General features: G+C 47.3%; 1 protein-coding gene across 1 annotated transcript in view; it reads right to left on the reverse strand.

Moving 5' to 3' along the window:
• Window positions 1-2282: 2282 nt before the first annotated feature.
• LOC135567618 (translation initiation factor eIF2B subunit delta-like) overlaps window positions 2283-25629 on the reverse strand; it is a gene marked incomplete at both ends in the record, with an annotated part of 46293 nt that continues 22946 nt past the window's right edge. The window contains 6 exons of the mRNA XM_065014904.1: window positions 2283-2421; window positions 4049-4228; window positions 7770-7897; window positions 8696-8798; window positions 10659-10735; window positions 15481-15595. Coding sequence (XP_064870976.1) covers window positions 2283-2421; window positions 4049-4228; window positions 7770-7897; window positions 8696-8798; window positions 10659-10735; window positions 15481-15595 — 742 coding nt within the window. The remainder of the gene's footprint in view (window positions 2422-4048; window positions 4229-7769; window positions 7898-8695; window positions 8799-10658; window positions 10736-15480; window positions 15596-25629) is intronic.

The raw sequence follows: 25629 nt of genomic DNA on the forward strand, positions 1-25629 counted from the left end.
ATTATTCGTTAGTATGTAGAACATTGTAATACTGTAGGAAGATTCATCTCATTAGTCCAATAGACATTCATAAAAGGTAACTATAATTTCACAAAGTAATCACCCAATGGATACCATAAGGCTAATCATCTGATCAAATGCTTCCTTGGGAAGAAGAAATGCTGAAATATTCAAATGCAATGTTTGAGCTTCAACTTAGAAAACACTAAGTTTGGATCCTGATTGGTCAATGGCCATTTGTTGTTGACGATAATCCATGCAAAATTCTAAAATTCCATTTCAAGTATCAATCCACTGTCCCACGGCCCAGCCAGTCATTCAGAAACTGTCCCACGGCCCAGCCAGGCATTCATAAATGTAATCCATTGTCCTGCAGCCCAGCCAGGCATTCAAACTTCATCCGCTGTCCTGCAGCCCAGCCAGGCATTCAAACTTCATCCTCTGTTCTGCAGCCCAGGCATTCAAACTTCATCCGATGTTCTGCAGCCCAGCCAGGCATTCAAACTTCATCCGATGTTCTGCAGCCCAGCCAGGCATTCAAACTTCATCCGCTGTCCTGCAGCCCAGCCAGGCATTCAAACTTCATCCTCTGTTCTGCAGCCCAGCCAGGCATTCAAACTTCATCCTCTGTTCTGCAGCCCAGGCATTCAAACTTCATCCGCTGTTCTGCAGCCCAGCCAGGCATTCAAACTTCATCCGCTGTCCTGCAGCCTAGCCAGGCATTCAAACTTCATCCTGTTCTGTGCCCAACCAGACCAAACTTCATCCGTCCCTGCAGCCCAGCCAGGCATTCAAACTTCATCCCTCTGTTCTGCAGCCCAGGCATTCAAACTTCATCCGCTGTTCTGCAGCCCAGCCAGGCATTCAAACTTCATCCGCTGTCCTGCAGCCCAGCCAGGCATTCAAACTTCATCCTCTGTCCTGCAGCCCAGCCAGGCATTCAAACTTCATCCTCTGTCCTGCAGCCCAGCCAGGCATTCAAACTTCATCCTCTGTCCTGCAGCCCAGCCAGGCATTCAAACTTCATCCGCTGTCTTGCAGCCCAGCCCAGGCATTCAGAAAAGTAATCTTCCATGGATAAAATACTTATTTTCCCATCCTTCTTGCCTAACATTTGGTTTGGTACAGGGGTTAATACACCCATCTGACCAAAAACTGCCAAACATTTTCCTCTGCATCTCCACCGTGCCATGCATATGAACGAGACAGACAGCTTCTCTGAGCCAGGCCAATTCATTTATTAGGATCATTATAAAAATGGATATATCCAAAGAAATGGCAATAGAAACAAAAAGGTCAAACAACCAAATGCACAGTTTGCTGTCAATGCAGCTGCTTGTTGTGATTGTGTGTTTAGTTTAGATGGCTAGCTAACTTTAGCTAGCAAAGGAGAAGTAACGTTAGCCTAGCTATCCTCCATAAACATCTTATTGACCCGACAATCAATTGGTTGTTGCCTATTTGTACCTCTGCTATAAAGCTTACATGCCAACGATTTGTTTAGCACTTAGCGTGGAATGAGCAACTGGGAATAGAACGGGTCAAAATCCATCCCAATGGAATGAACGACTGGGTCAAACCATCCCAATAGAATGAACGACTGGGTCAAACCATCCCAATAGAATGAACGACTGGTCAAACCATCCCAATAAGAATGAACGACTGGGTCAAACCATCCCAATAGAATGAGCGACTGGGTCAAACCAATAGAATCCCAATAGAATGAACGACTGGGTCAAACCATCCCAATAGAATGAACGACTGGGTCAAACCATCCCAATAGAATGAACACTGGGTCAAACCATCCCAATAGAATGAACGACTGGGTCAAACCATCCCAATAGAATGAACGGCTAGGTCAAACCATCCCAATAGAATGAACGACTCAGTCAAACCATCCCAACAGAATGAACGACAGAACAAACAACTGGCTTTTACACAAACTATATCAGTCTGGTGGAAGGATGAAATAAAACTAATTTACTCATTAAAAATGTTCATGTTTTTAAATGAAAACATATGGTTAATCTTTTATTTTTATAATTTGGCTAACTGTTTTATAAAAGTTACAAGGTGCTGAACTCGAAATTATTGTGTGATAAACAGTCCTTTTTAGAGGGAGTTTCCGACCTAGGCTCAGAGCAGCCCTCTGTCGGGAGTTATCACATAATCCTTAGGTTCTCAGTGCCTTACTTATTAAATAATAAACTCAAGAAGGCTAAATGAATGCTTGTCACCTTAACAGCTCATTGAGACAAAGGAGTCAGTCTGTAATCTCTCACAGGAACTTGTATGTTTCCACAGCAGACCAGAACTGGCACGTTGAACGCCCTGGCCACCAGAGCTATCTGAGATGTGCCCACACGAGACATCACATAGCCATTAGCCAAAGCAGGGCATGGGCACCAGGAACACCCACACCTGGGGGAAAGGGCAAGTTTAATGATGGGAATTTTTAGTTAAATTAGACCACTTATAAAACGGACACATGTGCTGTGGGGAGGTTAGTTAAAAGAACAAGGAAGAGTTAAACCAAAATAACATTGTAAGGAAAACTTTTCACTGGGATTTTGGATTATCACAAGAGGTCCACGACGGGATAAATCAACAAGTGCATAAATTATAAAGTTCCACAGTGCAATGACACCTCCAGTCCTCTAGGAGGCAGTCAACTGTTTTGTGCCCACATCAGGGTGGTAGGCTGGCTACTGCCAGGATGACACAATGTTATTGCGATATTTAGGTGTCATTTGATACGATATTTACTGCGACCTCACGATTTCTACAGTGCCTCCAGAAAGAGACGGAATTCTAAACAGATTTAATAGATTTTGTAGCTCACCCATAATGACTGTGAAAACATGTTTAGAAAATGGTTGCAAATTTATTGAAAATGAAATACAGAAATATATCATTTACATAAGTATTCACACCCATGGCTTCCATCTGGCCACTCTCCATAATGCCCAGCTTGGTGAAATGCGGTAGAGACCGTTGTCCTTCTGGCAGGTTCTCCCATCTCAGCCAAGAAACTCTGTAGTTTTATCAGACTGGTCATTGGGTTCTTGGTCACCTCCTGACCAAGGTCCTTCTTGCCCAGTTTGGTCAGACATCCAGCTCTAGTCTGGGTAGTTACATATTTTTTCCCATTTCCCAATGATGGAGACCACTGTGCTCTGGGAAACCTTATACACTGTAGAAATTGTTTCATATCCTTCCCCAGATATATGCCTCATCACAATTCTCTCGGATATCTACGGACAGTTCCTTGAACTTCATGATATAGTTTCTGCTCTGACCTGCACTGTCAACTGTGGGACCTTACATAGACAGGCGTTTCTTTCTAAATCATGTCCAAACAATTGAATTGGCCACAGGTGGACTCCAATCAAGTTGTAGTGACATCTCAAGGATGATCAAATGAAATTGTCAAGTATCATAGCAAAGGGGTGGAAATGAAATATTTCTGTATTTAAGTTTTCACTTTTTCCACTTATTTTCCACCATAATTTGCAAATAAATTCATTAAAAATCATTTTTAATCATCATTTCTAATTTGTCTGTCATAGTTGAAGTGTACCTATGATGAAAATTACAGGCCTCTCATCTTTTAAGTGGAGAACTTCCACAATTGGTGGCTGACTAAATACTTTTTTGCCCCACTGTATGTATGAGGACTAGGTTACCTCAGGTAGTATGTATGAGGACTAGGTTACCTCAGGTAGTATGTATGAGGACTAGGTTACCTCAGGTAGTATGTATGAGGACTAGGTTACCTCAGGTAGTATGTATGAGGACTAGGTTACCTCGGGTAGTATGTATGAGGACTAGGTTACCTCGGGTAGTATGTATGAGGACTAGGGTTACCTCAGGTAGTATGTATGAGGACTAGGTTACCTCAGGTAGTATGTATGAGGACTAGGTTACCTCAGGTAATATGTATGAGGACTAGGTTACACTCAGGTAGTATGTATGAGGACTAGGTTACCTCAGGTAGTATGTATGAGGACTAGGTTACCTCAGGTAGTATGTATGAGGACTAGGTTACCTCAGGTAGTATGTATGAGAGCGCAGAAATGAGGACGTAGAGTGCAGCTGGATGCCTCTCTGTACGAGACGTCTCAGAGCCTCCCTTCCCTCCAGACGAGGCCGGCTGTCCACCACAATAACACGGAACTTCCTGCTCTTCTCAAACGCCTCGCACAGGATGTGGTTCACCAGGGACGAGCTACGGAAGGACAGGATAATGACATCAACAACTGATGAGTTCCTGACTGACCCCCTAGCCTGGTCCCAGATCTGCTAATAAGGGGGCGAAGGACGCAGGCACAACCGACCTCTAACCCTCAAACTCAACTCTGAACCTCGAAGCCAAGTCCACTGCATTTTACCCCCACTGTTCCCCTCTAATCAAATCAAATTTATTTACAAAGCCCTTCGTACATCAGCTGATATCTCAAAGTGCTGTACAGAAACCCAGCCTAAAACCCCAAACAGCAAACAATGCAGGTGTAGAAGCACGGTGGCTAGGAAAACTCCCTAGAAAGGCCAAAACCTAGGAAGAAACCTAGAGAGGAACCACGCTATGAGGGGTGGCCAGTCCTCTTCTGGCTGTGCCGGGTGGAGATTATAACAGAACATGGCCAAGATGTTCAAATGTTCATAAATGACCAGCATGGTCCAATAATAATAAGGCAGAACAGTTGAAACTGGAGCAGCAGCACGGCCAGCTGGACTGGGGACAGCAGGGACTGATTTAGACCTGGGAGACCAGGTGTGCATTTAATTATCAGGTAGATCAGAAAAGCAGCAGGCTCTGGACCTCGTAGGGTCAGAGTTGAGTACCCCTGTCCTATACTCTAAGGTGGTACTACTGTAGAGTTGAGTACCCCTGTCCTATACTCTAAGGTGGTACTACTGTAGAGTTGAGTACCCCTGTCCTATACTCTAAGGTGGTACTACTGTAGAGTTGAGTACCCCTGTCCTATACTCTAAGGTGGTACTACTGTAGAGTTGAGTACCCCTGTCCTATACTCTAAGGTGGTACTACTGTAGAGTTGAGAGGATTGGATAGACTTTACAGGTGAGAGACAGGATGGGAGATCAGTTATGTATTGTATTGTAATGTAGTGAATTTGGGGTGTATCCCAACCGCGACTCAAACCCTGGTCTCTGTGACTGTCAGTACAACACTTATACATGAACACCTTGGAGCGGATTCCACTTAGTCATTAACACCATGTAGCGGTTTCTACTTAGTCATTAACACCATGGAGTGGTTTCTACTTAGTCATTAACACCTTGGAGTGGTTTCTACTTAGTCATTAACACCTTGGAGTGGTTCTACTTAGTCATTAACACCATGGAGTGGTTTCTACTTAGTCATTAACACCATGTAGCGGTTTCTACTTAGTCATTAACACCTTGGAACAGATTCCACTTAGTCATTAACACCTTGGAACAGATTCCACTTAGTCATTAACACCTTGGAACAGATTCCACTTAGTCATTATCACCTTGGAGTGGTTTCTACTTAGTCATTAACACATTAACACCATGTAGCGGTTTCTACTTAGTCATTAACACCATGGAGTGGTTTCTACTTAGTCATTAACACCTTGGAGTGGTTTCTACTTAGTCATTAACACCTTGGAACAGATTCCACTTAGTCATTAACACCTTGGAACAGATTCCACTTAGTCATTAACACCTTGGAACAGATTCCACTTAGTCATTAACACCTTGGAACAGATTCCACTTAGTCATTATCACCTTGGAGTGGTTTCTACTTAGTCATTAACACCATGGAGTGGTTTCTACTTAGTCATTAACACCATGGAGTGGTTTCTACTTAGTCATTAACACCATGGAGTGGTTTCTACTTAGTCATTAACACCATGGAGTGGTTTCTACTTAGTCATTAACACCTTGGAGTGGTTTCTACTTAGTCATTAACACATTAACACCATGGAGTGGTTTCTACTTAGTCATTAACACCATGGAGTGGTTTCTACTTAGTCATTATCACCATGGAGCGGTTTCTACTTAGTCATTAACACCATGGAGTGGTTTCTACTTAGTCATTAACACCATGGAGCGGTTTCTACTTAGTCATTAACACCATGGAGTGGTTTCTACTTAGTCATTATCACCTTGGAGTGGTTTCTACTTAGTCATTAACACATTAACACCATGGAGTGGTTTCTACTTAGTCATTAACACCATGGAGTGGTTTCTACTTAGTCATTATCACCATGGAGCGGTTTCTACTTAGTCATTAACACCATGGAGTGGTTTCTACTTAGTCATTAACACCATGGAGCGGTTTCTACTTAGTCATTAACACCATGGAGTGGTTTCTACTTAGTCATTATCACCATGGAGCGGTTTCTACTTAGTCATTAACACCATGGAGCGGTTTCTACTTAGTCATTAACACCATGGAGTGGTTTCTACTTAGTCATTAACACATTAACACCATGGAGTGGTTTCTACTTAGTCATTAACACCATGGAGTGGTTTCTACTTAGTCATTAACACCATGGAGCGGTTTCTACTTAGTCATTAACACCATGGAGCGGTTTCTACTTAGTCATTAACACATTAACACCATGTAGTGGTTTCTACTTAGTCATTAACACCATGGAGTGGTTTCTACTTAGTCATTAACACATTAACACCATGGAGTGGTTTCTACTTAGTCATTAACACCATGGAGTGGTTTCTACTTAGTCATTAACACCATGGAGTGGTTTCTACTTAGTCATTAACACCATGGAGTGGTTTCTACTTAGTCATTAACACCATGGAGTGGTTTCTACTTAGTCATTATCACCATGGAGCGGTTTCTACTTAGTCATTAACACCATGGAGCGGTTTCTACTTAGTCATTAACACCTTGGAGTGATTTCTACTTAGTCATTATCACCATGGAGTGGTTTCTACTTAGTCATTAACACCTTGGAGCGGTTTCTACTTAGTCATTAACACCATGGAGTGGTTTCTACTTAGTCATTAACACATTAACACCATGGAGTGGTTTCTACTTAGTCATTAACACCATGGAGTGGTTTCTACTTAGTCATTAACACCTTGGAGCGGTTTCTACTTAGTCATTAACACCATGGAGTGGTTTCTACTTAGTCATTAACACCATGGAGTGGTTTCTACTTAGTCATTAACACATTAACACCTTGGAGTGGTTTCTACTTAGTCATTAACACCATGGAGTGGTTTCTACTTAGTCATTAACACCATGGAGTGGTTTCTACTTAGTCATTAACACCATGGAGTGGTTTCTACTTAGTCATTAACACATTAACACCTTGGAGTGGTTTCTACTTAGTCATTAACACCTTGGAGTGGTTTCTACTTAGTCATTAACACCATGGAGTGGTTTCTACTTAGTCATTAACACCTTGGAGTGGTTTCTACTTAGTCATTAACACCATGGAGCGGTTTCTACTTAGTCATTAACACCATGGAGTGGTTTCTACTTAGTCATTAACACCATGGAGTTGTTTCTACTTAGTCATTAACACCATGGAGTGGTTTCTACTTAGTCATTAACACCTTGGAACAGATTCCACTTAGTCATTAACACCTTGGAGCGGTTTCCCAGACACAGATTAAGAATAGGCCTGGACTGAAGATATTTCAATGGACATTCTCAATTGACCGTGCTATTTAACTCGGCTTAAATCGGTGTCCAGGTGTCCGGCCCTAAGAGGCTCAGACCTCTTGATTAAAAGTCGTTATTGTTTTCTTACCATCCATAAACTAGAATGACATCTCCATCACTGATCTTCTCTATAGCGTATTTAGATATGGCCTTGGCTGCCAGAACTATCTTCTCCTCTATGTACTGGTCTATACACGTCAGCAGTTTGGTCTTCGCCTATGGAGGGGGAGAGAGACAAAATGACCATATGGGGGAGAGACAAAATGACCACATGGGGGGAGAGAGATAAAATGACCATATGGGGGAGAGAGAGACAAAATGACCATATGGGGGGGGGGAGACAAAATTACCATATGGGGGGACAAAATTACCATATGGGGGGGACAAAATTACCATATGGGGGGAGAGAGACAAAATGACCATATGGAGGGGAGAGAGACAAAATGACCATATGGAGGGGAGAGAGACAAAATGACCACATGGGGAGAGAGACAAAATGACCATATGGGGTGGGGGGAGACAAAATGACCATATGGAGGGAGAGAGACAAAATGACCATATGGAAGGAGAGAGACAAAATGACCATATGGAAGGGAGAGAGACAAAATGACCATATGGGGGGAGAGAGAGAAAATGACCATATGGGGAGGGAGAGAGACAAAATGACCATATGGGGGAGAGAGACAAAATGACCATATGGAAGGGAGAGAGACAAAATGACCACATGGGGGAGAGAGACAAAATGACCACATGGGGGAGAGAGACAAAATGACCACATGGGGGGGGAGACAAAATGACCACATGGGGGGAGAGAGACAAAATGACCATATGGGGGGAGAGACAAAATGACCACATGGGGGGGAGAGAGACAAAATGACCACATGGGGGGGGGGAGACAAAATGACCACATGGGAAGGGGAGAGAGACAAAATGACCAGACGTAATATGGATATGATGAGTGAAACATCTTTCTGACCACAACCTGGCCACTGACACACTGTATTCTGAATGTACCTCCTCCTCTTTGCATTGACTTGGAATATTGGAGATTTCTTTCTTGATGTACTTGATTGCGTTGCCCATGCTCGCTGACAGAGGTCGACATTGATTGAGAAAGCTGCAACAACAACATGGTGGTACAAGCTCAACCCTGAGACATGATTCACAAGATGCTATTTCCACAGTAAGATGTGACATACAATGCATTCAGAAAGTATTCAGACACCTTGACTTTTTCCACATTGTTACGTTACAGCCTTATTCTAAAATGGATTAAATTGCCCCCCCCCACAATCTACACACAATACCCCATAATGACAAAGCAATACCCCATAATGACAAAGCAAAAACTTTATACATTTTTGCAAATGTATAAATAAATAAAATAACAAGTATTCAGACCCTTTACTCATTACTTTCTTGAAGCACCATTGGCAGCGATTACAGCCTCCAGTCTTCTTGGGTATGACGCTACAAGCTTGGCACACCTGTATTTGGGGAGTTTCTATCATTCTTATCTGCAGATCCTCTCAAGCTCTGTCAGGTTGGATGGGGAGCGTCGCTGCACAGCTATTTTCAGGTTTCTCCAGAGATGTTGATTGGGTTCAAGTCCGGGTTCTGTCTGGGACACTCAAGGACATTCAGAGACTTGTCCCGAAACCACTCCTGTGTTGTCTTGGCTGTGTGCTTAGGGTCGTTGTCCTGTTTGAAGGTGAACCTTTACCCCAGTCTGAGGTTCTGAGTGTTCTGGTTTTCATCAAGGATCTCTCTGTACTTTGCTCCGTTCATCTTTCCATCGATTCTGACTAGTCTTCCAGACCCTGTCGCTGAAAAACATCACCACAGCATGATGCTGCCACCAACATGCTTCACCGTAGGGATGGTGCCAGGTTTCCTCCAGATGTGATGCTTGGCATTCAGGCCAAAATAGTTCAATCTTGGTTTCATCAGACCAGAGAATCTTGTTTCACTCAAGAGTCCTTTAGGTGCCTTATGGCAAACTCCATGTCATGTGCCTTTACCGAGGAGCGGCTTCCGTCTGGCCACTCTACCAAAGGCCTGATTGGTGGAGTGCTGCAGAGATGGGAGAACCTTCCAGAAGGACAACCATCTCCACAGAGGAACTCTAGAGCTCTGTCAGAGTGACCATTGGGTTCTTGGTCACCTCCTGACCAAGGCCCTTCTCCCTCGATTGCTCAGTTCGGCATGGTGGAAAGTTCTAGAAAGTCTTGGTGGTTCCAAACTTCTTCTATTTAAGAATGATGGAGGCCACTGTGTTCTTGGGGATCTTCAATGTTGCAGAAATGTTTTGGTAGCCTTCCCCAGGTCTGTGCCTCGACACAATCCTGTCTCGGAGCTCTACGGACAATTCCTTCTACCTCATGGCTTGGTTTTTGCTCTGACATGCTGAGACTTTATATAGACAGGTGTGTGCCTTTCCAAAATCATGTCCAATCAATTGAATTTACCACAGGTGGACTCCAATCAAGTTGTAGAAACATTTCAAGGACGATCAATGGAAACAGGATGCACCTGAGCTCAATTTCGAGTCTCACAGTAAAGGGTCTGAATACTTATGTAAATAAGGTGTAAAAAGAAAAAATACTTATGTAAATAAGGTATCTGTTTTTTTTATATTAGTAATACATTTGCCAAAAATTGATAAAAAAACATTTTCATATTGTCATTATGGGGTTGTGTGATGTCATTATGGGGTATTGTCATGTCATTATGGGGTTGTGTGATGTCATTATGGGGTATTGTCATGTCATTATGGGGTTGTGTGATGTCATTATGGGGTATTGTCATGTCATTATGGGGTTGTGTGTGTAGATTGATGGGGGGGGACAATTTAATCCATTTTAGAATAAGGCTGTAACATAACAAAATGTGGGAAAATGTTAAGGGGTCTGAATACTTTCCCGAATGCACTGTATAAACAGAGTATTTCACAGAATGTGTTATGAGGATCCTGTACCTGATATAGGGCTTCAGTTTGTTGACCAGATCCCTGGACAGCTCTTCATTGGGTGGAGTAGTGTAGTCCCTGATCACCTGTTGGAAGAGGTATAGTCGTATGGATTGTCGCAGGTATAGTCGCAGGTATAGTCGTAGGTATAGTCCCAGGTATAGTCGTAGGGTATAGTTGTAGGGTATAGTCGTAGGTATGGTCGTAGGTATAGTCGTAGGTATAGTCCCAGGTATAGTCGTAGGGTATAGTCGTATGTATAGTCGTAGGGTATAGTCATAGGTATAGTCGTAGGTATAGTTGTAGGTATAGTCCCAGGTATAGTCGTAGGTATAGTCCCAGGTATAGTCGTAGGGTATAGTCGTAGGGTATAGTCGCAGGTATAGTCGCAGGTATAGTCGCAGGTATAGTCGTAGGTATAGTCGCAGGTATAGTCGTAGGTATAGTCGCAGGTATAGTCGCAGGTATAGTCACAGGTATAGTCGCATGTATAGTCGTAGGGTATAGTCGTAGGGTATAGTCGCATGTATAGTTGTAGGGTATAGTCGTAGGTATGGTCGTAGGTATAGTCGTAGGTATAGTCGTAGGGTATAGTCGTAGGGTATAGTCGCATGTATGGTCGTAGGTATAGTCGTAGGTATAGTCGTAGGGTATAGTCGTAGGTGTAGTCGTAGGGTATAGTCGTAGGTATAGTTGTGGGGTATAGTCGTAGGGTATAGTCGTATGGATGGTCGTAGGTATAGTCGTAGGGTGTAGTCGTAGGGTATAGTCGTAGGGTATAGTCGCAGGTATAGTTGTAGCAGGTATAGTCGCAGGTATATGTAGTCGTAGGTATAGTCGCAGGTATAGTCGCAGGTATAGTCGCATGTATAGTCGCAGGTATAGTCGTAGGGTATAGTCGTATGTATAGTCGCAGTTATAGTCGTAGGGTATAGTCGTAGGTATAGTCGCAGGTATAGTCGTAGGGTATAGTCGTAGGTATGGTCGTAGGTATAGTCGTAGGTATAGTCGTAGGGTATAGTCGTAGGGTATAGTCGCATGTATAGTTGTAGGGTATAGTCGTAGGTATGGTCGTAGGTATAGTCGTAGGTATAGTCGTAGGTATAGTCGTAGGGTATAGTCGTAGGTGTAGTCGTAGGGTATAGTCGTAGGTATAGTTGTGGGGTATAGTCGTAGGGTATAGTCGTATGGATGGTCGTAGGTATAGTCGTAGGTGTAGTCGTAGGGTATAGTCGTAGGGTATAGTCGCAGGTATAGTCGCAGGTATAGTCGCAGGTATAGTCGTAGTCGTAGGTATAGTCGCAGGTATAGTCGCAGGTATAGTCGCATGTATAGTCGCAGGTATAGTCGTAGGTATAGTCGTAGGTATAGTCGTAGGTATAGTCGTAGGGTATAGTCGTAGGGTATAGTCGTAGGTATAGTCGTAGGGTATAGTCGTAGGGTATAGTCGTAGGGTATAGTCGTAGGGTATAGTCGTAGGGTATAGTCGTAGGTATAGTCGTAGGGTATAGTCGTAGGTATAGTCGCAGGTATAGTCGTAGGTATAGTCGTAGTCGTAGGTATAGTCGTAGAGTATAGTCGTAGGTGTAGTCGTAGGTATAGTCGCAGGTATAGTCGTAGGGTATAGTCGTAGGTATAGTCGCAGGTATAGTCGTATGTATAGTCGCAGGTATAGTCGTATGTATAGTCGCAGGTATAGTCGTATGTATAGTCGCAGTTATAGTCGTAGGGTATAGTCGTATGTATAGTCGTAGGTATAGTCGCAGGTATAGTCGTAGGTATAGTCGTAGGTATAGTCGTAGGGTATAGTCGTAGGTATAGTCGTAGGGTATAGTCGTATGTATAGTCGTAGTCGCAGGTATAGTCGTAGGGTATAGTCGCAGGTATAGTCGTATGTATAGTCGTATGTATAGTCGCAGGTATAGTCGTATGTATAGTCGCAGGTATAGTCGTAGGGTATAGTCGTAGGTATAGTCGCAGGTATAGTCGTATGTATAGTCGCAGGTATAGTCGTATGTATAGTCGCAGGTATAGTCGTATGTATAGTCGCAGGTATAGTCGTATGTATAGTCGCAGGTATAGTCGTATGTATAGTCGCAGGTATAGTCGTAGGGTATAGTCGTAGGGTATAGTCGTATGTATAGTCGTATGTATAGTCGCATGTAAGGTCGTAGTCGCAGGTATAGTCGTAGGGTATAGTCGTAGGGTATAGTCGGAGGTATGGTCGTAGGTATAGTCGTAGGTATAGTCGTAGGTATAGTCGTAGGGTATAGTCGTAGGTGTAGTCGTAGTAGTATAGTCGTAAGGTATGAGTCGTAGGTATAGTAAGTAGGGTATAGTTGTATGGATGGTCGTAGGTATAGTCGTAAGGTGTAGTCGTAGGGTATAGTCGTGAGGTATAGTCGCAGGTATAGTACGCAGGTATAGTCGCAGGTATAGTCGTAGCCGCAGGTATAGTCGCAGGTATAGTCGCAGGTATAGTCGCAGGTATAGTCAGCAGGTATAGTCGCAGGTATAGTCGTATGTATAGTCGCAGGTATAGTCGTAGGTATAGTCGAAATATAGTCGAGGTATAGTCGTAGGGCATAGTCGTAGAGTGTAGTCGTAGGAGGTATAGTCGTAGGGTATAGTACGTAGGTATAGTGGTAGGGTATAGTCGTAGGGTATAGTCGTAGGTATAGTCGTGAGGGTATAGTCGTAGGTATAGTCGCAGGTATAGTCGTAGATATAGTCGAGTCGTAGGTATAGTCGTAGAGTATAGTCGTAGGTGTAGTCGCAGGTATAGTCGTTAGGGTATAGTCGTAGGGTATAGTCGAGGGTATAGTCGCAGGTATAGTCGTATGTATAGTCGCAGGTATAGTCGTATGTATAGTCGCAGGTATAGTCGTATGTATAGTCGCAGGTATAGTCGTATGTATAGTCGTAGGGTATAGTCGTAGGGTATAGTCGTAGGTATAGTCGCAGGTATAGTCGTAGGTATAGTCGTAGTCGTAGGTATAGTCGTAGAGTATAGTCGTAGGTGTAGTCGCAGGTATAGTCGCGGGTATAGTCGTAGGGTATAGTCGCAGGTATAGTCGCAGGTATAGTCGTATGTATAGTCGCAGGTATAGTCGTATGTATAGTCGCAGGTATAGTCGTATGTATAGTCGCAGGTATAGTCGTATGTATAGTCGTAGGGTATAGTCGTAGGGTATAGTCGTATGTATAGTCGTAGGGTATAGTCGCATGTATAGTCGTAGTCGCAGGTATAGTCGTAGGTATAGTCGCAGGTATAGTCGTAGGTATAGTCGTAGGTATAGTCGTAGGGTATAGTCGTAGGTGTAGTCGTAGGTATAGTCGTAGGTATAGTCGTAGGTGTAGTCGTAGGTATAGTCGTAGGTATAGTCGTAGGGTATAGTCGTAGGTATAGTCGCAGGTATAGTCGTAGGGTATAGTCGCAGAGTATAATCGTGTGTATAGTAGCACCAAAACAAAAAAAAGGCTGACATGTGGAATTGTTTTAGGAGATGGTCGCATGTATAGCTATTTGATTTAGAGTTGTAGGACCCCTTTGTTATAAAAAAATATTAAGTATTAGGATTTTATAGTCAATCCTTTGGTAAATATATATAGTCGTAGGGTATACACATAGGAGGTAAATATATATATAGTCAATTATTTAATAAAATATAGGTAATTTGGCCTTTACGTAGGTATACCATTCACATTCAGAAAAAGGTATAGTCCAAAAATGTTTTACCAAGGTGTTGAAGAGTCTGTAGGTATATCTAGTCGTAGGTATAGTCATAGGGTATAGTCGTATTTATAGTCTTTAGGGTATAGTCGCAAGTATAATCATAATTCCATTAGTTAAGAGAGTATAAGAAAAGGTATAGTCGTAATAGTCGTAGGTAGTCGATGTATAGTCGTAGGGTATAGTCGCAGGTATAGTCGTAGGTATAGTCGTAGGGTATCTCGCAGGTATAGTCGAAGTCGTAGGGTATAGTCCCAGTATAGTCGTAGGTAACAAAAAATAGTCGTAGGGTATAGTCCCAGGTATAGTCGTAGGTATAGTCGCAGGTATTGATGCAGGTATAGTCGTAGGTTTTGTTATGTAGTCGCAGATTTACTCGCAGGTGTATCAGGGTATAGTCAGGTATAGGGGTCGCAGGTATAGTCGCAGGTATGCAGGTATAGTCAGTATACTGTACAATCACCCGTGTGCATACGTAGCACCAAAACAAAAAAAAGGCTGACATGTGGAATTGTTTTAAGATGGTCATACTATAGCTATTTGATTTAGAATTGCAGGACCCCCTTTGTTATAAAAAAATATTAAGTATTGGATTTATATATTCAATCCTTTATTAAATATATATATATATATAACAATTATTTAATAAAATATTGAAACAAACCTTTACCCACCATACCATTCACATTCAGAAAAAGGCCAAGTCCAAAAATGTTTTACCAAGGTGTTGAAGAGTCTGTCCTATATCTAGGAGATATACACATTGTACACATATTTAACCACTTTCAGGGCACAGAACTAGAATCATAATTCCATTAGTTAAGATAGAGAAGAAAAATATGGTCCCATAGATCTAAGACAGAACCAAACAGTCGGACACATCAGATCTCGAGAAGACCGACAATTACCCACCAGGTCAGACAGAACACCGCTTGAGATACATCCAATGCAACAAAAATACAAAAATAAACAACCTCTAGCTGAAACAGACTCATTTTGATGTGGATTTGTTTGTTATGTAACAGATTACTCACCAGCATCAATCGACTCTAGGGGGTTAACTAAGAGCAGGTCTGGGGGTGGTCAGTCATACTGTACCTGTTTGAAGGCATGGAGCAGGGCCACAGAGCGAGCGTTGGATCCCGCCACGATACCCTGGGAGTACTGCAGACCCAACCGCACGATGGAGGGGTGGATCACTGTGGAGGGAATGCTGACAGACAGAACCACACAATTACCCACCAGATCACAGACAGAACCAAACAATTACCCATCAGATCTCAGACAGAACCAAACAATTACCCACCAGATCTCAGACAGAACCAAACAATTACCCATCAGATCACAGACAGAACCAAACAATTACCCATCAGATCACAGACAGAACCAAACAATTACCCACCAGATCTCAGACAGAACCAAACAATTACCCACCAGATCTCAGACAGAACCAAACAATTACCCACCAGATCTCAGACAGAACCAAACAATTACCCACCAGATCACAGACAGAACCAAACAATTACCCATCAGATCTAAGACAGAACCAAACAGTTACCCATCAGATCTCAGACAGAACCAAACAATTACCCACCAGATCTCAGACAGAACCAAACAATTACCCACCAGATCTCAGACAGAACCAAACAATTACCCACCAGATCTCAGACAGAACCAAACAATTACCCATCAGATCTCAGACAGAACCAAACAATTACCCATCAGATCACAGACAGAACCAAACAATTACCCACCAGATCTCAGACAGAACCAAACAATTACCCATCAGATCTCAGACAGATTAATAAACAATTACCCATCAGATCACAGACAGAACCAAACAATTACCCACCAGATCTCAGACAGAACCAAACAATTACCCACCAGATCACAGACAGATTAATAAACAATTACCCACCAGATCACAGACAGAACCAAACAATTACCCACCAGATCACAGACAGAACCAAACAATTACCCACCAGATCACAGACAGATTAATAAACAATTACCCACCAGATCACAGACAGAACCAAACAATTACCCACCAGATCTCAGACAGAACCAAACAATTACCCACCAGATCTCAGACAGAACCAAACAATTACCCATCAGATCTCAGACAGAACCAAACAATTACCCACCAGATCTCAGAACCAAACAATTACCCACCAGATCTCAGACAGAACCAAACAATTACCCATCATCAGATCACAGACAGAACCAAACAATTACCCACAAGATCTCAGACAGAACCAAACAATTACCCACCAGATCACAGACAGATTAATAAACAATTACCCACCAGATCACAGACAGAACCAAACAATTACCCATCAGATCACAGACAGATTAATAAACAATTACCCACCAGATCTCAGACAGAACCAAACAATTACCCACCAGATCACAGACAGAACCAAACAATTACCCACCAGATCTCAGACAGAACCAAACAATTACCCACCAGATCTCAGACAGAACCAAACAATTACCCACCAGATCACAGACAGAACCAAACAATTACCCACCAGATCTCAGACAGAACCAAACAATTACCCACCAGATCACAGACAGAACCAAACAATTACCCACCAGATCTCAGACAGAACCAAACAATTACCCACCAGATCACAGACAGAACCAAACAATTACCCACCAGATCACAGACAGAACCAAACAATTACCCACCAGATCTCAGACAGAACCAAACAATTACCCAACAATTACCCACCAGATCACAGACAGAACCAAACAATTACCCATCAGATCACAGACAGAACCAAACAATTACCCACCAGATCACAGACAGAACCAAACAATTACCCACCAGATCACAGACAGAACCAAACAATTACCCACCAGATCACAGACAGAACCAAACAATTACCCAACAATTACCCACCAGATCACAGACAGAACCAAACAATTACCCATCAGATCACAGACAGAACCAAACAATTACCCACCAGATCACAGACAGAACCAAACAATTACCCACCAGATCACAGACAGAACCAAACAATTACCCACCAGATCTCAGACAGAACCAAACCCTCCAGATCACAGACAGATTAATAAATTAATAAACAACCACTTGCCGAGACTTTTAGTTGAAAGGGTTAGACAATATGAGACGGATTTTACTCACTTAGTCCTACCTCAGGATTATATAGAAATTACAATACATGTGCATTTAGCTACAAGACAATCTTATCCATCAGGATAATTGTTTTTAAATAAAGAGGCAAAAACACGCTCATACTACAACCACTGTTATGGTCTGATATACCATTCCTGTCAGCCAAATCAGGGCTCGAAACCACCCAGTTTGAAATCACTTAAAAACAATCCCAGATCATTAAAACTAAGAGAGAACGGTTCAGGTGGGAACAGTGTCCCCGGGCAGAGCCATAGAAAACGCTCTCTAAATACCTCTGGTTGCACCAGTCGTAACTCTACGTCCGACAGGGGAAATGGTTCTCTACGACGGACCTAAAAATCCTCTCTGTTACAGCCAGCTGGGCAGAAACCCTTTCATGAGCCAACTCCGTTTCACGTTTCATGATATGCACAGAACATCTATATTTTCAAAAAAAAGGGTGCGAGTTTCATGTTCGTATTTCACAACCTCCGCGGGGGCTTCGAGTTTCCTCAAAGTCAATAATCCACTTGATTCATTCCACATCGCTAAATGTGTCTGATCAGATATAAAAAATATAAAAAAATAGAGGAAAGGACACCTCCACTTATTTATTTGCCCAGTCAGAGATCAAATAACCAAATACTGTTTACAGACAAGACATTCTAGTGAAACAAAAAAATGACAATGATTGACTATCGGAAGTCAAGGACTTTCAGCCATGATATAGCCGAAGCTAATACGCCAGTGAAGAGAGAAATAACCCACCTGTTATACCAGGCTAGCGTATGCTACATAACATGCTAGCTAAATGTTCTGATAACACTGTTAGATGAGCAAACTAGACTAAATATTATCGTCATGAACACGCAACTCGGCTAACATTTCCCCAGCTTTAATTGTGACCAAATATCACAAACGAAGATTCAGTGAAAACACAAAATCGGACATCGATCGATTTGTCAAGATGAGTCCCCCCCCCCCCCCTTTTTTAATGCCCAACTGGTGCAGGTAGGTAGTTACCTGAGTACCTGGGTGAGGGGGGCTCTGGGTAGGGGCAGGTAGGTAGTTACCTGAGTAGCTGGGTGAGGGGGTAGGGCAGGTAGGTAGTTACCTGAGTAGCTGGGTGAGGGGGGTAGGGGCAGGTAGGAGTTACCTGAGTAGCTGGGTGAGGGGGTAGGCAGGTAGGTAGTTACCTGAGTACCTGGGTGAGGGGGTAGGGGCAGGTAGGTAGTTACCTGAGTAGCTGGGTGAGGGGGCTCTGGGTAGGGGCAGGTAGGTAGTTACCTGAGTACCTGGGTGAGGGGGTAGGGCAGGTAGGTAGTTACCTGAGTAGCTGGGTGAGGGGGGGTAGGGGCAGGCAGGTAGTTACCTGAGTACCTGGGTGAGGGGGTAGGGGTAGGTAGGTAGTTACCTGAGTAGCTGGGTGAGGGGCTCTGGGTAGGGGCAGGTAGGCAGTTACCTGAGTAGCTGGGTGAGGGGGTAGGGGCAGGTAGGTAGTTACCTGAGTAGCTGGGGTGAGGGGTAGGGCAGGTAGGTAGTTAACTGAGTACCTGGGTGAGGGGGACCTGGGTAGGGGCAGGCAGGTAGTTACCTGAGTACCTGGGTGAGGGGGTAGGGGCAGGTAGGCAGTTACCTGAGTAGCTGAGTGAGGGGGTAGGGGCAGGTAGGTAGTTACCTGAGTACCTGGGTGAGGGGGCTCTGGTAGGGGCAGGTAGGTAGTTACCTGAGTAGCTGGGTGAGGGGGTAGGGGCAGGTAGGTAGTTACCTGAGTAGCTGGGTGAGGGGGTAGGGAAGGTAGGTAGTTACCTGAGTAGCTGGGTGAGGGGGTAGGGGCAGGTAGGTAGTTACCTGAGTAGCTGGGTGAGGGGGTAGGCAGGTAGGTAGTTACCTGAGTAGCTGGGTGAGGGGGTAGGGGCAGGCAGGTAGTTACCTGAGTACCTGGGTGAGGGGGTAGGAGCAGGTAGGCAGTTACCCGAGAGTGCTCTCTAGGGGCAGGTAGGTAGTTACCTGAGTAGCTGGGTGAGGGGGTAGGGGCAGGTAGGTAGTTACCTGAGTAGCTGGGTGAGGGTAGGGGCAGGTAGGTAGTTACCTGAGTACCTGGGTGAGGGGGCTCTGGGTAGGGGCAGGTAGGTAGTTACCTGAGTACCTGGGTGAGGGGGTAGGGCAGGTAGGTAGTTACCTGAGTAGCTGGGTGAGGGGGCTCTGGGTAGGGGCAGGTAGGTAGTTACCTGAGTACCTGGGTGAGGGGGTAGGGGCAGGTAGGTAGTTACCTGAGTAGCTAGGTGAGGGGGTAGGGGCAGGCAGGTAGTTACCTGAGCAGCTGGGTGAGGGGGTAGGGGCAGGTAGGTAGTTACCTGAGTACCTGGGTGAGGGGGCTCTGGGTAGGGGCAGGCAGGTAGTTACCTGAGTACCTGGGTGAGGGGGTCTGGAGGGGCAGGTAGGCAGTTACCTGAGTACCTGGGTGAGGGGGCTCTGGGTAGGGCAGGTAGGTAGTTACCTGAGTAGCTGGGTGAGGGGGTAGGGGCAGGTAGGTAGTTACCTGAGTAGCTGGGTGAGGGGTAGGGGCAGGTAGGTAGTTACCTGAGTAGCTGGGTGAGGGGGTAGGGGCAGGCAGGCAGTTACCTGAGTAGCTGGGTGAGGGGGTAGGGGCAGGTAGGTAGTTACCTGAGTAGCTGGGTGAGGGGGTAGGGGCAGGTAGATAGTTACCTGAGTAGCTGGGTGAGGGGGTAGGGGGCAGGTAGTTACCTGAGTAGCTGGGTGAGGGGGTAGGGGCAGGTAGGTAGTTACCTGAGTAGCTGGGTGAGGGTAGGGGCAGGTAGGTAGTTACCTGAGTACCTGGGTGAGGGGGTAGGGAGCAGGTAGGTAGTTACCTGAGTAGCTGGGTGAGGGGGCTCTGGGTAGGGGCAGGTAGGTAGTTACCTGAGTAGCTGGGTGAGGGGGTAGGGGCAGGTAGGTAGTTACCTGAGTAGCTGGGTGAGGGTAGGGGCAGGTAGGTAGTTACCTGAGTAGCTGGGTGAGGGTAGGGGCAGGCAGGTAGTCACCTGAGTAGCTGGGTGAGGGGGTAGGGGCAGGCAGGTAGTTACCTGAGTACCTGGGTGAGGGGGGGAGCAGGTAGGTAGTTACCTGAGTAGCTGGGTGAGGGGGCTCTGGGTAGGGGCAGGTAGGTAGTTACCTGAGTACCTGGGTGAGGGGGTAGGGGCAGGTAGGTAGTTACCTGAGTAGCTGGGTGAGGGGGGTAGGGGCAGGTAGGTAGTTACCTGAGTACCTGGGTGAGGGGGTAGGGTAGGTAGGTAGTTACCTGAGTAGCTGGGTGAGGGGGCTCTGGGTAGGGGCAGGTAGGTAGTTACCTGAGTAGCTGGGTGAGGGGGTAGGGGCAGGTAGGTAGTTACCTGAGTAGCTGGGTGAGGGTAGGGGCAGGTAGGTAGTTAACTGAGTACCTGGGTGAGGGGGCTCTGGGTAGGGGCAGGTAGGTAGTTACCTGAGTACCTGGGTGAGGGGTAGGGGCAGGTAGGTAGTTACCTGAGTAGCTGAGTGAGGGGGTAGGGGCAGGTAGGTAGTTACCTGAGTACCTGGGTGAGGGGGCTCTGGGTAGGGGCAGGTAGGTAGTTACCTGAGTAGCTGGGTGAGGGGGGTAGGGGCAGGTAGGTAGTTACCTGAGTAGCTGGGTGAGGGGGTAGGGGCAGGTAGGTAGTTACCTGAGTAGCTGGGTGAGGGGGTAGGGGAAGGTAGGTAGTTACCTGAGTAGCTGGGTGAGGGGTAGGGGCAGGTAGGTAGTTACCTGGTAGCTGTGAGGGGGGGTAGGGGCAGGTAGGTAGTTACCTGAGTAGCTGGGTGAGGGGGGGTAGGGGCAGGTAGGTAGTTACCTGAGTACCTGGGTGAGGGGGTAGGAGCAGGTAGGTAGTTACCTGAGTAGCTGGGTGAGGGGGCTCTGGGTAGGGGCAGGTAGGTAGTTACCTGAGTAGCTGGGTGAGGGGGTAGGGGCAGGTAGGTAGTTACCTGAGTAGCTGGGTGAGGGGGGTAGGGGCAGGTAGGTAGTTACCTGAGTAGCTGGGTGAGGGGGTAGGGGCAGGTAGGTAGTTAACTGAGTACCTGGGTGAGGGGGACTCTGGGTAGGGGCAGGTAGGTAGTTACACTGAGTACCTGGGTGAGGGGGTAGGGGCAGGTAGGTAGTTACCTGAGTAGCTGAGTGAGGGGGTAGGGGCAGGTAGGTAGTTACCTGAGTACCTGGGTGAGGGGGCTCTGGGTAGGGGCAGGTAGGTAGTTACCTGAGTAGCTGGGTGAGGGGTAGGGCAGGTAGGTAGTTACCTGAGTAGCTGGGTGAGGGGGTAGGGAAGGTAGGTAGTTACCTGAGTAGCTGGGTGAGGGGTAGGGGCAGGTAGGTAGTTACCTGAGTAGCTGGGTGAGGGGGTAGGGGCAGGTAGGTAGTTACCTGAGTAGCTGGGTGAGGGGGGTAGGGGCAGGTAGGTAGTTACCTGAGTACCTGGGTGAGGGGGTAGGAACAGGTAGGTAGTTACCTGGTAGCTGGGTGAGGGGGCTCTGGGTAGGGGCAGGTAGTTACCTGAGTAGCTGGGTGAGGGGGGTAGGGGCAGGTAGGTAGTTACCTGAGTAGCTGGAGTGAGGGGGTAGGGGCAGGCAGGTGTTACCTGAGTACCTGGGTGAGGGCTCTGGGTAGGGGCAGGTAGGTAGTTACCTGAGTACCTGGGTGAGGGGGTAGGAGCAGGTAGGTAGTTACCTGAGTAGCTGGGTGAGGGGCTCTGGGTAGGGGCAGGTAGGTAGTTACCTGAGTACCTGGGTGAGGGGTAGGGGCAGGTAGGTAGTTACCTGAGTAGCTAGGTGAGGGGGTAGGGGCAGGTAGGTAGTTACCTGAGTAGCTGGAGTGGGGGTAGGGGCAGGTAGGTAGTTACCTGAGTACCTGGGTGAGGGGGCTCTGGGTAGGGGCAGGTAGGTAGTTACCTGAGTACCTGGGTGAGGGGGTAGGGCAGGTAGGTAGTTACCTGAGTACCTGGGTGAGGGGCTCTGGGTAGGGGCAGGTAGGTAGTTACCTGAGTAGCTGGGTGAGGGCAGGGGCAGGCAGGTAGTTACCTGAGTAGCTGGGTGAGGGGGTAGGGGCAGGTAGGCAGTTACCAGTAGCTGGGTGAGGGGGTAGGGGCAGGTAGGTAGTTACCTGAGTAGCTGGAGTGAGGGGTAGGGGCAGGTAGGTAGTTACCTGAGTAGCTGGGTGAGGGGGTAGGGGCAGGTAGATAGTTACCTGAGTAGCTGGAGTGAGGGGGTAGGGGCAGGTAGGTAGTTACCTGAGTAGCTGGGTGAGGGGGTAGGGGCAGGTAGGTAGTTACCTGAGTAGCTGGGTGAGGGGGGTAGGGGCAGGTAGGTAGTTACCTGAGTACCTGGGTGAGGGGGTAGGAGCAGGTAGGTAGTTACCTGAGTAGCTGGGTGAGGGGGGCTCTGGGTAGGGGCAGGTAGGTAGTTACCTGAGTAGCTGGGTGGGGGGTAGGGGCAGGTAGGTAGTTACCTGAGTAGCTGGGTGAGGGGTAGGGGCAGGTAGGTAGTTACCTGAGTAGCTGGGTGAGGGGGGTAGGGGCAGGTAGGTAGTTACCTGAGTAGCTGGGTGAGGGGGTAGGGGCAGGTAGGTAGTTACCTGAGTACCTGGGTGAGGGGGGTAGGAGCAGGTAGGTAGTTACCTGAGTAGCTGGGTGAGGGGGCTCTGGGTAGGGGCAGGTAGGTAGTTACCTGAGTACCTGGGTGAGGGGTAGGGGCAGGTAGGTGTTACCTGAGTAGCTGGGTGAGGGGGTAGGGCAGGTAGGTAGTTACCTGAGTACCTGGGTGAGGGGGGGTAGGGGTAGGTAGGTAGTTACCTGAGTAGCTGGGTGAGGAGCTCTGGGTAGGGGCAGGTAGGTAGTTACCTGAGTAGCTGGGTGAGGAGGGTAGGGGCAGGCAGGTGGTTACCTGAGTAGCTGGGTGAGGGGGTAGGGGCAGGCAGGTAGTTAACTGAGTACCTGGGTGAGGGGGCTCTGGGTAGGGGCAGGTAGGCAGTTACCTGAGTACCTGGGTGAGGGGGTAGGGGCAGGTAGGTAGTTACCTGAGTAGCTGAGTGAGGGGGTAGGGGCAGGTAGGTAGTTACCTGAGTACCTGGGTGAGGGGCTCTGGGTAGGGGCAGGTAGGTAGTTACCTGAGTAGCTGGGTGAGGGGGGTAGGGGCAGGTAGGTAGTTACCTGAGTAGCTGGTGAGGGGGTAGGGAAGGTAGGTAGTTACCTGAGTAGCTGGGTGAGGGGGTAGGGCAGGTAGGTAGTTACCTGAGTAGCTGGAGTGAGGGGGTGGGGCAGGTAGGTAGTTACCTGAGTAGCTGGGTGAGGGGGTAGGGGCAGGTAGGTAGTTACCTGAGTACCTGGGTGAGGGGGTAGGAACAGGTAGGTAGTTACCTGAGTAGCTGGGTGAGGGGGCTCTGGGTAGGGGCAGGTAGGTAGTTACCTGAGTAGCTGGGTGAGGGGTAGGGCAGGTAGGTAGTTACCTGAGTAGCTGGGTGAGGGGGTAGGGGCAGGTAGGTAGTTACCTGAGTACCTGGGTGAGGGGGCTCTGGGTAGGGGCAGGTAGGTAGTTACCTGAGTACCTGGGTGAGGGGGTAGGAGCAGGTAGGTAGTTACCTGAGTAGCTGGGTGAGGGGGCTCTGGGTAGGGGCAGGTAGGTAGTTACCTGAGTACCTGGGTGAGGGGTAGGGGCAGGTAGGTAGTTACCTGAGTAGCTAGGTGAGGGGTAGGGGCAGGTAGGTAGTTACCTGAGTAGCTGGGTGAGGGGGTAGGGGCAGGTAGGTAGTTACCTGAGTACCTGGGTGAGGGGGCTCTGGGTAGGGGCAGGTAGGTAGTTACCTGAGTACCTGGGTGAGGGGGGTAGGGGCAGGTAGGTAGTTACCTGAGTACCTGGGTGAGGGGCTCTGGGTAGGGGCAGGTAGGCAGTTACCTGAGTAGCTGGGTGAGGGGGTAGGGGCAGGTAGGTAGTTACCTGAGTAGCTGGGTGAGGGGGTAGGGGCAGGTAGGTAGTTACCAGTAGCTGGGTGAGGGGGGTAGGGGCAGGTAGGTAGTTACCTGAGTAGCTGAGTGAGGGTAGGGGCAGGTAGGTAGTTACCTGAGTACCTGGGTGAGGGGGCTCTGGGTAGGGGCAGGTAGGTAGTTACCTGAGTAGCTGGAGTGAGGGGGTAGGGGCAGGTAGGTAGTTACCTGAGTAGCTGGGTGAGGGGGTAGGGGAAGGTAGGTAGTTACCTGAGTAGCTGGGTGAGGGGTAGGGGCAGGTAGGTAGTTACCTGAGTAGCTGGGTGAGGGGGTAGGGGCAGGTAGGTAGTTACCTGAGTAGCTGGGTGAGGGGGTAGGGGCAGGTAGGTAGTTACCTGAGTACCTGGGTGAGGGGGTAGGAACAGGTAGTTACCTGAGTAGCTGGGTGAGGGGGCTCTGGGTAGGGGCAGGTAGGTAGTTACCTGAGTAGCTGGTGAGGGGGTAGGGCAGGTAGGTAGTTACCTGAGTAGCTGGGTGAGGGGGTAGGGGCAGGTAGGTAGTTACCTGAGTACCTGGGTGAGGGGGCTCTGGGTAGGGGCAGGTAGGTAGTTACCTGAGTACCTGGGTGAGGGGCTCTGGGTAGGGGCAGGTAGGTAGTTACCTGAGTAGCTGGGTGAGGGGGTAGGGGCAGGTAGGTAGTTACCTGAGTAGCTGGGGTGAGGGGTAGGGAAGGCAGGTAGTTACCTGAGTAGCTGGGTGAGGGGGTAGGGGCAGGTAGGTAGTTACCTGAGTAGCTGGGTGAGGGGGTAGGGGCAGGTAGGTAGTTACCTGAGTAGCTGGGTGAGGGGGTAGGGGCAGGTAGGTAGTTACCTGAGTACCTGGGTGAGGGGGGTAGGAACAGGTAGGTAGTTACCTGAGTAGCTGGGTGAGGGGGCTCTGGGTAGGGCAGGTAGGTAGTTACCTGAGTAGCTGGGTGAGGGGTAGGGGCAGGTAGGTAGTTACCTGAGTAGCTGGGTGAGGGGGGTAGGGGCAGGTAGGTAGTTACCTGAGTACCTGGGTGAGGGGGCTCTGGGTAGGGGCAGGTAGGTAGTTACCTGAGTACCTGGGTGAGGGGGTAGGAGC

The sequence above is a fragment of the Oncorhynchus nerka genome, unplaced genomic scaffold, assembly GCF_034236695.1.
Source record: "Oncorhynchus nerka isolate Pitt River unplaced genomic scaffold, Oner_Uvic_2.0 unplaced_scaffold_1931, whole genome shotgun sequence".
Lineage (NCBI taxonomy): Eukaryota > Metazoa > Chordata > Actinopteri > Salmoniformes > Salmonidae > Oncorhynchus > Oncorhynchus nerka.